The 12,934-nt window shown below is 38.6% G+C and overlaps 1 protein-coding gene across 1 annotated transcript in view; it reads left to right on the top strand.

The window, feature by feature from the left end:
* The window catches only part of LOC129281646 (Golgi-specific brefeldin A-resistance guanine nucleotide exchange factor 1-like), a 55,622-nt gene that overhangs the window by 23,575 nt on the left and 19,113 nt on the right, over positions 1-12,934 (top strand). Inside the window, exons 15-27 of the mRNA XM_064112888.1 lie at positions 740-934; positions 1,636-1,795; positions 2,363-2,481; positions 3,244-3,446; positions 4,239-4,362; positions 5,113-5,238; positions 5,932-6,014; positions 7,605-7,841; positions 8,698-8,797; positions 9,602-9,843; positions 10,452-10,569; positions 11,499-11,686; positions 12,615-12,768. Of these exons, the coding sequence (XP_063968958.1) occupies positions 740-934; positions 1,636-1,795; positions 2,363-2,481; positions 3,244-3,446; positions 4,239-4,362; positions 5,113-5,238; positions 5,932-6,014; positions 7,605-7,841; positions 8,698-8,797; positions 9,602-9,843; positions 10,452-10,569; positions 11,499-11,686; positions 12,615-12,768 (2,049 nt within the window). The remainder of the gene's footprint in view (positions 1-739; positions 935-1,635; positions 1,796-2,362; positions 2,482-3,243; positions 3,447-4,238; positions 4,363-5,112; positions 5,239-5,931; positions 6,015-7,604; positions 7,842-8,697; positions 8,798-9,601; positions 9,844-10,451; positions 10,570-11,498; positions 11,687-12,614; positions 12,769-12,934) is intronic.

Below are 12,934 nucleotides of genomic sequence, written 5' to 3'. Positions count from 1 at the left end.
ATCATTATTAAGATTGGCTATCAAGAGTGGTTCCATGGCATTTGCTCCGCCGACAATTGCCCCTCTGTTACTTCCATACACTAATGGAAGGACCAACTTGAACCCTGGCTTTAACATTATGCCCTACCCTGAACCAAACATAACACCCTATTGCAACCCAAACCCTATACTATATCTTAGACGAAATAAAGCCCGGAGCAATTGTCGCCGGAACAAATGTTGTGTCACCATCTAGAGTAGCACGATACATGTATATATTTCATATCATTTGTAAAGAAGTATTGCGCTGGAAGTTGGAACGACAAATTTTGTTTTATACGTTAAATGCAAAACTTCAGTAACAATGATATAAAGAAACAGTTGTCAATTTCCATTTTCGTTAACCACACGTTTATAAATTTATTAAGCTTTGAAACCTGGCGGGAGTGTGGATAATTGAGTTGTTATTATATCTATTGATTTTCAAGTAACTCAACGTTAAGGCCCATTCAAAGCATGTTTAAGCCTTCTGATTGATTTGGAATGGCATCTGGGCTATTCCCCCAAATGATTATTTTTGTGTGCAGACACTATTTTTACTGTTCAATCGATGATCATGGGAGGGGATTACAAGTTTTCATATGAACTCAAATTTCAGGAAGGTCCCCTGTATAGGGGGTTGAAGGTACATGTACTTTATGGAATTGCTCATCTGTACTCTTTATTATCTTTCTTTCGTAATATATCTTATCCAACCCAGAATGCATTTCCAGTCTCGGGTTCATTGTACACCACCCATCTGCTCTCGCTCGATGCCCTACTGGCGGTCGTCGACAGCATCGAAGCAAGCTGCCAGCAGAGGATCCTGTCGACGATGTCCTCTTTGACGTCGGATGCCACGGAGAGGTATGCCACCACTGCCCCGGACTCTGGTGTTACCATACAGGTCCAGGAGGTAAGTCTAGTACTAGTATCTGATTTCCAAGAATCACCTGTTTATTAAATTGGGTATCCAATGCTGAAACAATGTTTATTCATATTTTAAACCACATTTATTTTAGCAGATGTTATAGCAGATGTTATCTGTCCCAAATAATCATGTTATCAAGCAATAAACAGACATCTCTAAGAGTTTTCTTAGACTTCAACACAATTTTCTTTCAAAAATATGAAGTAAAGAAAATATCAGGGCGGCATTACACAAGTGCAGTGGGATGACTTTGATTTTTTTGTAAAGTGTAAAAACAAAGGGATGAAAAATAGAAGAGAGGATGATATAAAGGAAAAAAGAGATGATTATCAAAAAGATAGGTCTGTTTCGTGTATATTACCCCTGTAATTCATTTGAGAAAACAAATAATGTCACCTTAATGGTATATTGCTCCCTATCAAAGTACCATGCCATTGCCCCTGGTATGGATTTAGTCAAAATTGTGATTTTTGGTGTATCCTTGTGCAAGAATTTAATGGAGCACATTCAAACATTTTGCATCTTATCCTTCCGAACAAAGATTGTGTTTTTGCTTCACTTTAGGGATGTATTTTCCCCTTTGCGTAGAAAGCTACAGAAATACATCCTCTTAGTGGGGAGTGGGTTGTTTATGTATTTTCTTGCTACGTTGACAATGCGTGTATTTTTCAATCCTCCCCGTTCAGCCCAACGAAGAGAACGGCTCTGAGAGCCCGTCGCATCATGAAACCTCGGACTCTGAGTCAACCCGTAGTGACCACTACGCCAACGTCGGACCTCCTACCACTGGCTATGCTATGGGACAGATCATGGCACATGCCCTCAAGGAGAAGGATGGCTCACCAGGTAAGTGGTCACTCTTATCTATTGATTTGTTCATTGATTTAAAAGTATTTGATGAAAAATGAAATGAAATTATGAAAATCCACATTTTATTGTTCGAAATAGACATGAAATGAAATACTCTGAAAATTTGCTTTGCCCAATTGATCGTGGGCCCGGCAGCCGCTGTGCAGGGCCAGATCGACGAGGCTCTATCCCTTCAATCGTTGAATGCCAAACAGGGTAGTAGCAACTCCCATCTTTTAACGTCTTTTGGTCTGACGAGGCCGGGGTTTGAACGCCCGACCACCCGGTTGTGGGATGAATGCTCAAATCCAATGATGCTTATGTATGATGATTATTGGATATCACAAATTATATATAATAAAAGTATAACATATAAAGCATTATGTTCTCATGAGGGAAAACATTCTGAATATATCTTTTTGGAAGAAATTATATTTTAGGAAAAATATGAATTTGATGAGGAAATGATAATATTTGAGATACAGAGTGTTTACTTGCCCTTGGAAAGGTTGGTACATCTGCTTATTCTTATATTTTCAATTTTTCCATTTCCCTTGAATAAAGGCAAAGAGCACGCATTGGACAAACCAAAGACGACACCAAGTAGAAAAAGGAGCAGGTTTTCATCCTCAACCAACTTACCGTCCCTAGAAGAACTAGCTCAGCTCAAACACAAAAAGAAGGTACCGTATATTTACTTGATTTGCTTGTTAACCATAAGTAAATGGGGGAGGGGGGTGATAAACCCTGCTAAAAGTTTTTGCGATAAATCTATACCTGAATAGCTTTTGCTGCAACGTTTAATAACTTTTCAAGTCTCTTGCATCATTTTGTGACCAAATTTGTGACATGTGCTTTTTCTGGTAACCACTCTCTAGTATCAATTATCACGTTGATTTAATTGAAAAGCTATTTTGCATTGTAGTTTACTTCAACCCAAGGAGGATTATAACTTCATGGTTGGACAAAATCAAATTTTACATCCAAACAAAGAATTCCTGTGATTATCCAAACGTTCACATGTACCATATTACAATGATATCAAATTATTTTGGAGAAGACACTTGTTCAAGCTCAGTATGTATATGATAATTATGTGTTCATGACATATTTTTTCTATGAATTAATGAGCTTGAGGTGTAAAGTTCTTTCTGACTCACTTGGTAGATGTTAGTTCTACTTTGTTATCGTTTCAACTTGACATACTGTACCTACTTCAAACATATTAGCTAGGAAGAATTCATGCAAACAAACTTTGTTAGAACAACCCCACATTTTTCATTTTTCAAAGTACTCCATCATCTTGATTCTTATTTATTTGACCAATTAGCTCTTGAATGCGGGCTAGGAAGAATTCATGCAAACAAACTTTGTGAGAACAACCCCACATTTTTCATTTTTCAAAGTACTCCATCATCTTGATTCTTATTTATTCGACCAATTAGCTCTTGAATGCCGGTACAGAACTCTTCAACCAGAAACCTTCAAAGGGAATAGCGTTCCTCCAGGAGAACGGCCTCCTGCCGAACCCATCGGATCCTCGGGCCATCGCAGCGTTCATCAAGGACAACCCCCATGTGGATAAGAAGCAAGTCGGTGACTACATCAGCAGCAAGAAGAATGCCAAAATCTTGGAGCCATACCTGGAGTAAGTATTGAAAAGGAGTGATGATGATGTTGGTGGTGGTGGTGTTGATGATGAATATGATGATGATGATGATTGTGATGGTGATGATGATGGTGCTGTTGATGATGATGATGGTGGTATGATGATGATGATGATGATTGTGATGGTAATGATAATAATGATGATGGTGATGATGAGGATGATGATGATTGTGATGGTAATGATAATAATGATGATGGTGATGATGAGGATGATGATGATGATGGAGATGATGATGATTATTGTAATGATTGGAAATAAGAAGATGATGATAATGATGATGAAGATGATTACAATGACTATGATGATGATAATGATGATGATGGTGGTGGAGGAAAGTTTTGTAGGAGTGATGGTAGTTTTTAGACTTTTCCTCTAATACCAGTTGTCCTAAATCATGAAGCATCCAACAACTCTGGTCAAGCTTATTTGACTATCAGTTAGCTTGAATTCATTAACTTATTATTTGTAATCCCACTTTAAATGAATGTCATAGCCATTACAGGATTTCTGGTTACATTGTGGTGTAGTGGTTGGTGCTGCTGCTTATGGTACTGGTACATGTAGTAGTGTTGTCCTGACATTGGAATGTTGGTACAGTCAATACAATTGTTGTTAATAAAAGGTAAGGAATGAAAAGAATATTCTATCATTATGTTGTTTAGTGTCTGTAAATTTAGATCGACATCACGTAGTGTTTTCCCTTGTTCAGCATTTCTTCTGTTACTACCACCTCCCATCACAACTCGTCTTTTATTTTCCCTTTTTTTTCAGCTTGTTTGGTTTTGCAAACACGAGGGTTGACGAAGCCCTGAGGATGTTGTTGGAAGCATTTAGGTTACCAGGGGAAGCACCGGTCATCCAACATCTTCTAGAATGCTTTGCAGAGAAGTGGCATGTAAGTGTTGTAGCACATTGAATCCTAGGCACCCAAGGGTTATGTTGATGGTGTGGGGTGGGGTGGAGGTGGGGGTTACCCAAGATGAGAATGCTCTTGTAAGCATTTACATTTAGGTTACCAGGGGAAGCACTGGTTATTGAACATCTTCTAGAATGCTTTGCAGAGAAGTGGCATGTGAGTCTTTATGCTCTCTCTAAGGCTGATTCAAAATATTAAACTGACGTTCAAATGACCACCAGAAGCATCACTTGTTTGCAATTTTGTCAAACAATTGACTTCATGGGGGGGGGGGGGGGCTTTTTCCTGTCAAGTTGATGAAATTTGCATTTCACATCTTCACATCCTGAAATGTTTCTGTATTGTCCATATTTCCTTTAAATTATTTTGATTTTGGGAAATTTCAGTTGATGTTAACTCAGTTTGTTAACATTGGAGTAATCAACTGGAGAATATTCTTGCAAAGCAAGAAAAAAAAGTTGTCATTCATGTACAGGCCAACATATATCCAAGAATAAGTCACAGACTCATTAATTCTCAACGCATGTATGCCTTTGGGTCCATTTCTAGACTTGAATAAGAGGAGATTGAATCGATTAAAAATTGAGTTGTAGGGCATTGTGGGAAAATTGAACGCTCATTTATCTGTCTCATGTCTCAATTTTGGATCTGATTTTATCCTTCTCATGCAAACTGTGCAGTGTGTTTCAAATTCCCATTCATATTTTACCTCTCAATGATATCTTTCAGACGTGCAATGGCCATCCGTTTGCCAACCATGATGCTGCGTTCACACTTGCCTATGCCATTATCATGCTCAACGTGGACCAGCACAACGACAACGCCAAGAAACAGAACATTCCCATGACAATGGCTGTAAGTACTCTACATCATATAGAGTAGACCAGTTCATAGTTATCCCACGACCAAAATGACTTGTAACACTGATTTAGCAACATGGAGGAGTATTTTTTTTTTTTGCATTTGGATCTGGCACTCACAAAGTAGGTGTCTCTTGAACAGTTTTGAATCCCCCTTTGTAAAGTGAACTACCTCCAGGGAACATGGAATGCACCATGATTTAACCATGAGTTACCGAGTCGACTGATTCTGTATGGCATTCCAATTTATAGATGCACCCGTCAACTTATAGCACAGAGAGATGAGCTATCATATTCACCCGCTTTTTATAGTCAATCCGTTTTGGTGTTTGGAATTCACAGAGTTCGGATGTCTGGCAATCCCCTTCAGGTTTCATATTAGTGGATATTAGATTTTGGTACAAATAACTTTTATGTGAATATGCTCAGATTGTATCTACAAACTGGCTTCTTACAGACACTTCTAGGTATATTTTATAAATGGTTTTGTTTTATTTAGATTTAATCTCAACTATTGTTAACTTTCTTACTGTTTATCTGAATTGATTTAAAACTTGACCTATCTGTTTCTTTGATTTTTCTCTTTCTTTCTCTTTAAACAATTCTCATTTGGTTTGGATTCCCCTTTAAGCTTTCAGCTTACATGAACAGATATCTAATCCCAGCTTTATTTTTGTTCCTTCACCAGCATTTTAAGAAGAATTTAGTCAAAGTGAACGGAGGCCAAGACTTTGATCAGGACATGCTGGGAGAAGTCTTCAATGCTATCAAGTAAGTGAGAAAATATCTGTCGCTCTTGTCTCGTACTTTGTTGAAAAAGCTTTTAGGCATTGTGTTTAGAAAAAAAATACTTCTGTAAGTTAGTTATTTATATTTCCAAATATAAAATAACAATACATACTTTCCTTTATCAATACATTCTTTCCTTTATCAATTACTACAGACCAAGTAAGTTTTTGCGCTCATCCACTTCTGGCTACCTTGTTATTCCAAAGGTTTCAAAAACTGGGGGGAAAGATCATTTGCTTATGCGTGCCCCACTTTGTGGAATAGCCTTCCTGAAGACATAAAAAATGCACCTCTGTTGAGACTTTTCAAAATCTTCTGAAAAATCTTAGCTCTTGATGCGCCTTGAGCACTCTACAGAGTGGATTTGGCGCTTTACAAGTCACATTATTATTAGTAGTAAAATGATATTTTTTATAGCATTTGTAATAATTATGATTATAACAATGTTACATTTATCTCATGCTTAATAATAATACAAGTGTTTCTTAGTGCTGCCTTTTATCACCATGGCTTTTGCTAAGCTGTGAATAAAGCCTAAAACTTTGTCAACTATTTGTTTGTTGAAAGTACAATGATTACCCTTGTGTAGGCAGACCACCCACAATTAATTTCCCCAAATCATGGGTATTCACAAAGCCTCTGTCTATGTTCGATTGTGTAAATAAACTTTTTATCAGTCCTTGGAATCTTGACAGTTTGGTAGCAGCATGAACACTTTCTTAACCTCATTTTCTTTCTTGTTAGAAAGGAAGGGATCGTCATGCCTGCTCTGCTGAAGAGAGCTGTCTTATCAGCTAGCTCTGGTAGTTTCTACTGTAGCATGTTCAGAAGCCTGGCAGTGAATTCCATCACATTTCGCTTTATAAATGACATTTCCTTTCTCTCTTAGAGATGAAGAGATCGTTATGCCTGTGGAACAGAGCTGTCTTATCAGCTAGCTCTGGAAGTTTCTACTGTAGCATGGTCAGAAGCCTGGCAGTGAAGTCCTTCACATTTCATTTTCTAAACCTCATGTTCTTTCTCTCTTAGAAGTGAAGAGATCGTTATGCCTGTGGAACAGAGCTGTCCTATCAGCCAGCTCCAGTAGTTTCTTCTGTAGCATGGTTAGAAGCCTGGAAGTGAAGTGGAGGAGCCGTGGTGTAGTGGTTCTGACTCTCGCCTTGTAAACAGAGGGTCGTGTGTTCGAATCCCACCGTGGTCTGCCGTCCTTTGCCAAGGCGTTAATTCACACTTTGCCACTCTCGACCCAGGTGCTAAATGGGTACCCGGTAGGATGTGAAAGTAATTGTAGCTTGTCCAGTACTGTGTGCACCTCACAGGCGACTGACTGGAATACTCCCCAGGGAGTGGAGGATGTGCATACGTTGTGTGCGGGAATGACTGATTGAATCCGATGACCGGGGTAATAATATATCTGTAAAGCGCTTAGACATGTCGTTCCGATGTATTAAGCGCTATATAAACACGGATTAATATTATTATTGAATATTTCCAATGCTCTTTGTCATGTTAGATTGTGTCAATAATTCTATCACATTTCACTTTATGAATGTCATTTCCTTTCTTTCTTAGAAATGAAGAGATCGTCATGCCTGCGGAACAGAGCGGTCTTGTCAAGGAGAACTACCTCTGGAAGGTGCTACTGAAGCGAGGCCAGAAGCCTGGCAGTGAATTCCTTCATACAGATGACGGTCAATTGGACAAGGACCTCTTCCTTTTAGCCTGGGGACCTACTGTTGCGGCTCTCTCCTTCGTCTTTGATAAGAGTCTGGATGATTCAATTACGCAGAAGGCTCTTGCTGGATTCAGGTAAGAATTCTTTTAACCCTTTGAACCTGAAAAACCGGACAGCCGGCTTCAAGTCATGTGATCCGAAAAGCAAGGGATTATCGTTAGTACAGGAAGCTAAATAACATCAGCCCGTTTAGGCCGGGTACCAGTGGAGTAAGGTGCTGCTGTCATGGCTGGGCTCGAATCATAAGAATAGGAGATCATTTATTTCAAATGTCATGTATTCCTTCATTTTACCGATAATCTCGATATCTGCAAATAATTCAAGGCGATGGTCACGATCGTCCCAATTAATTCAGGGTTCAAAGGGTTAAACGAAGTATTATGTTCTGTGTATTACATCCAATTCTGTGCGAACAGGAATTTCTAAAGCCTTGTTTCATTATTAATAAAGGCACTAATGAGACCAATGACCTAGCAAATAAAGGTATATTCAGGATTCTAATTTATAACCTCCCCCCCTCAAAAAAAAAAGTGACAAGAATATCCATTCCATTGTCCATGGCAGATTATTAATGCAAGTCAAATAAAAAAAAAAATCAGAAGTACTGATTTGTTTGTTCTTATTACATTGTGACTGTGCTGTGAACCAGTGATAGCCTGGTGATTGAGTTGCTGTTCAAATCCCGCTCGTTCTAAGATTTTTATGTTTGATTTTCAGTTCGAATGTGCAAACTTATTTCTGGCTGCAAGTCAGAAATTGTATCTTCAGTACGATTAGAGTGTCGCTGGCCTTTGATGGGTCTCCTTCGAATGAAATTATTGGCCTTCAATCTATCGATTGTTGTGAAAATGAAGCATGATGCAGGACTAAGCATATCGATTAGTCTTGATTGATCACTATTTGTATTTTGATTTATATTGCCCTCTGCAGAAAATGTGCAATGATTTCCGCCCACTATGGACTCACCGATGTCTTTGATAACCTGGTCATATCCCTCTGCAAGTTTACCACACTCCTGAATTCACTGGAGGTAAGAAACTATTCTCTCAGCTTGTATTTTGTATCGTTACCTTCAGTAAATTAGAGATAGATCTACACCTACTTCATATACTTTTCGTCTGGTCTCCTCTCACATATAACCAGTGTTTTTCTTCACCATTTATCATTTTGTCTAATTTCCAGTTGGGGTTATACCATTTGTCTAATAATCCACTTGGTCTAACACCTTATTCTGTATGGTTAGATGAACTGTTTATGAACAAAATTTCCCATTGCAACAAGTTGATTTTAATTCAAGACAACAGACAAGCTTAAAATGTTGTCAAAATCAGATACAAATGAGATAGTTATACCAATGACATTTCAAAGTTTCAGCTTGTTTTGCAAAATAGTTTTTTAAAGGGGGGTATAACAAATTTAAGATTTTGATATGCCTGTTACGCAATGTAGAATGTAGTACATGTATTTGAGGGAACTTTTACCCACAAAGCCTTAAAGGCCTTTCTTTAAGTTTCCTTATTTCATTTCATATTTTCATGTATTTGTATCTTTGCATATTATGTGATAATCGTGTATGTTATACTTTGTAAATATCTTTTTATCTAAATGAAATAAATGGATTCAATCAATCAAAATAGTTATGCTCAATATCTTAGCCACAGTATTAATTTCCTTCAGTAAGAAATTCATCAACATTGTGATACACTCCAGTGACTCCACCCAGGAGGAGCAAATGGATACTGGCAGGAATAAATTCCTCAAGAAGCTGTGATCACTAAAATGTTGGAATATAAACCCTATTTCATTATTATTTATTTTATTTGTTGCTTCATAGACGCCCGAGTCCACAGCCATAGCGTTCGGGGCCAACAGGAAAGCCCAGGTCGCAGCCAAGAACGTCTTCAGCCTGGCTCACCGGCATGGGGATATCCTGGCCGAAGGGTGGAAGAACCTCCTGGACTGCATGCTCCAGCTGTTCCGTGCCAAACTCCTGCCCAGCGAGATGGTGGAGGTGATGGACTTTGTCGATCCGTCCGGGAGGGTGTCGCTGATCAGAGAGGAGATGCCTACTGTCAAGTAAGTGAACCCATTGTCTACCTGCCTCTGTAAAGAGCCAATGGGAAACATAGAATTGAAGAGTTCAAGAGGTTGAGACAAGTGTTTACTTGGGGGGGGGGGGTATCTTGAACTATTTGGTAGTATTACTGGAACTGTTGAGCTCTTATACAAAGCCAATGGGAATGATAAAATTCAGTAGTCAACAACAGGTTATCATAAATTTTGTCTGTGTGTGAAGCACATGGGGATATCTTCATTTATCTGAGATGCCCATTGTCAAGTAAAATGATCTGTTGTATACTGTAACTGGTTGGTCTCTCTACAAAGCCAGTGGGAATTACAGAATTCAGTTGTCAAAAAGTTATGATGCATTTTTTCTGGTTAAGATCAAGTGAAAATATCTGGAAGTAGGGATTTGTTTGTTCTCTTCTCGATTCATTTGTCCTAAATGGTCAAACCACTGAAGAGCGAGAAGCATCTGTTTATCTTTGAAGTCATCATCATCATCATCACCACCACCACCACCATCTTTGTTGTCGTCATCATCATTGCCCTCATCATCATCAACATCACCATCGTCGTCGTCATCATCATTAATATGATGGTTGTTTCTTTTTCTTTTGCAGGTCCGATATGTCTCTCCTTGGTTCCTTCTACTCCTACTTCTCGACTGATTCATCCGTCCCTAAGGGTCCAACCCCTGAAGATCAAGAAGCAATACAAGAAGCCAGTAACTGTGTTGAGGTAAATACATTATCATTCTAGAACCAATCATTTCGTGAAGTGCCCAAGTGATCATTTGTGAGCATCGATATTTTCATAAGAGAAAACAGAGACAGAAAACTTCAGGAAAGTCCTACATATTGTTGGTCACACCTACATATTTTCTTACTTCATTTCCGGAACTGCCCAAGTCATCATTTGAGAGCAAAACAATTTTCAAAAGGACTAGAAAACAGACAAATGATTTGAGGAAGGGCCAGAAATATAGCGGGTTGGACTTACATGTTTTTTGGAATTGCCCCCTCTGATTATATTTGTTTGTATATTGTGTATCATATATGGTATTGTCATCCTAAGCACACGATAAATAAGAGTGACCAAGTTCCTTTGTCTGGAATCCCTCAAGAGCTTCTCAAGGCTTTGGTCTTTGCTTTTCAAGGTCCAGAGGCTGTCGATTGATCCTTAGTAGGATTGTCAGTCTGAACATGTGATGTCGGAGAGTTAGTTCCTTCACCTGGAATTCCTCCAGGAGCTTGTCAAAGCCTAAGTCTTTGCTTCCCTTGGTCCGGATGCAGTTGATCCTTGTATGATTTTTTAAAACCTCTGCGATTATATTCTGGATCCCTTGTAGGATTGTCACCCAGAACACCTGATAACAGGGAGCAAGTTCCTTGGTCTAGAATCTCCCCAGGAGCTTGTCAAAGCCTTGGTCTTCGTCTATCAAAGTCCAGAAGCAGTTGATCCTTGGTAGAGTTTTCTAAACCTCTTTAACTGTATTCTGTATCTTATGTAGGATTGTCATCCAGAACACCTGATAACAGCAAGTTCCTTCCTCTAGATCCCTCCAGGAGCTTGTCAAAGCCTTGGTCTTCGTCTATCAAAGTCCAGAAGCAGTTGATCCTTGGTAGAGTTTTCTAAACCTCTTTAACTGTATTCTGTATCTTATGTAGGATTGTCATCCAGAACACCTGATAACGGAGAGCAAGTTCCTTCGTCTCGAATCGCTCCAGGAGCTCGTCAAAGCCTTGGTCAATGCTTCCCAAGGCCCAGAGGCTGTTGATGCCCTAGGCCTGGTCTTTGACGAGGAGGCAGCCATCTTCAATCTGGAACTCCTTCTCAGGGTCATTTTGGAAAACAGGTGAATACCTTCAAACCTAGGCTTGTATTCTGAACTCTGGTCTTTATGTTGTGGTTTAACTATGGATAGCCAATTGGGACACTAACATTAGAAATTTTATTTTTCAGTACATTTGGTGCCCAATTCATTTTCTGGGAAAAGTAAATGAAATATTTTTCTTTAACATTTAAACATGAAGAAAAATACAATAAAAGTAAGGAATTCTATAGCTTCTATTGTTTTACCTTGGCAACTATGTACTTAACATGTACTCCATTTGCATGAACAGAGCTTAAGTAAACATAAACACGGTTGGTATTGGTAGTGATATGGACAAATGAATTTTGGTTGGATTTAAAAGATATCAGGTTTCCTTTATCATTAACCTGTAGTGAATAATTATTAAAGCCAAAGTTAATGAAATATAGAAACCAATTATGTTCTCTAAGGGCGTGTTTCATAAATGATTTTTTTCCATCAATCGTAAGGTTGTTGAAACAACCCCAGAAGGGATCAAACAAGTAAAAATGTATTTCTTTGACCTGGCAGTATTGATATTCCATTTTAGAATATTTCAAGATTAATGTTATATCCCCCAGAATTGTCTTGCTTTTGAATTATGAATCAATATATAAGAACAACCCAAGTCCAAAAAAGTTCATTTCAAGTTGGTCAAGGAAAAAATAATGAAATTTGTGTTTGTCCACTGAAATTATTTGTTGTTTCTTCCTTTATTTCAGGCATTTCTGGGTGGGATTTCGAGTCGCAAATTACACACAAAATGGGCTTGATGGGTTTGTGTACAATCAATAATTCCCATGTTTAACTCCATTTAATATACCCAGTTGTGTGAACAGTGGCATATTGCTCCTTTGCAGAATTTTTGATAGGGCAATAAATATCTTCTGCTTATATCCTTCCTGATTTCTTATATTTTACCTTTGAACAGAGATCGAGTGAGTGCTTTCTGGACGACCGTAAGGGATCATTTCTACACGTTAGTGGTGACTGTCCCAACCCCTAGCTACCTGGTGGAGCGTGCCATAGTTGGTCTCCTGCGCCTAGCAATACGGCTTCTGAGGAGGGAAGAATTCTCTGGGCAGGTAAGTTGGGAATAGTGATAAAAGCCACATGATGATATTTCCAAAGGAACAACTCGATATCAACTTAAAGACGAATATAAGGAAAAGGACATAACATTTTAATAAACGGAACATGTTTCAAGCTCACACCTGTTTCTGTTTCTGGTTATGGTAACTCCCGTAGGAA

The sequence above is a fragment of the Lytechinus pictus genome, chromosome 18, assembly GCF_037042905.1.
Source record: "Lytechinus pictus isolate F3 Inbred chromosome 18, Lp3.0, whole genome shotgun sequence".
NCBI classification, from domain to species: Eukaryota; Metazoa; Echinodermata; class Echinoidea; order Temnopleuroida; family Toxopneustidae; genus Lytechinus; species Lytechinus pictus.
Note: the sequence above shows the minus strand (reverse complement) of the source record. Positions and strands in the feature narration are given on the sequence as shown.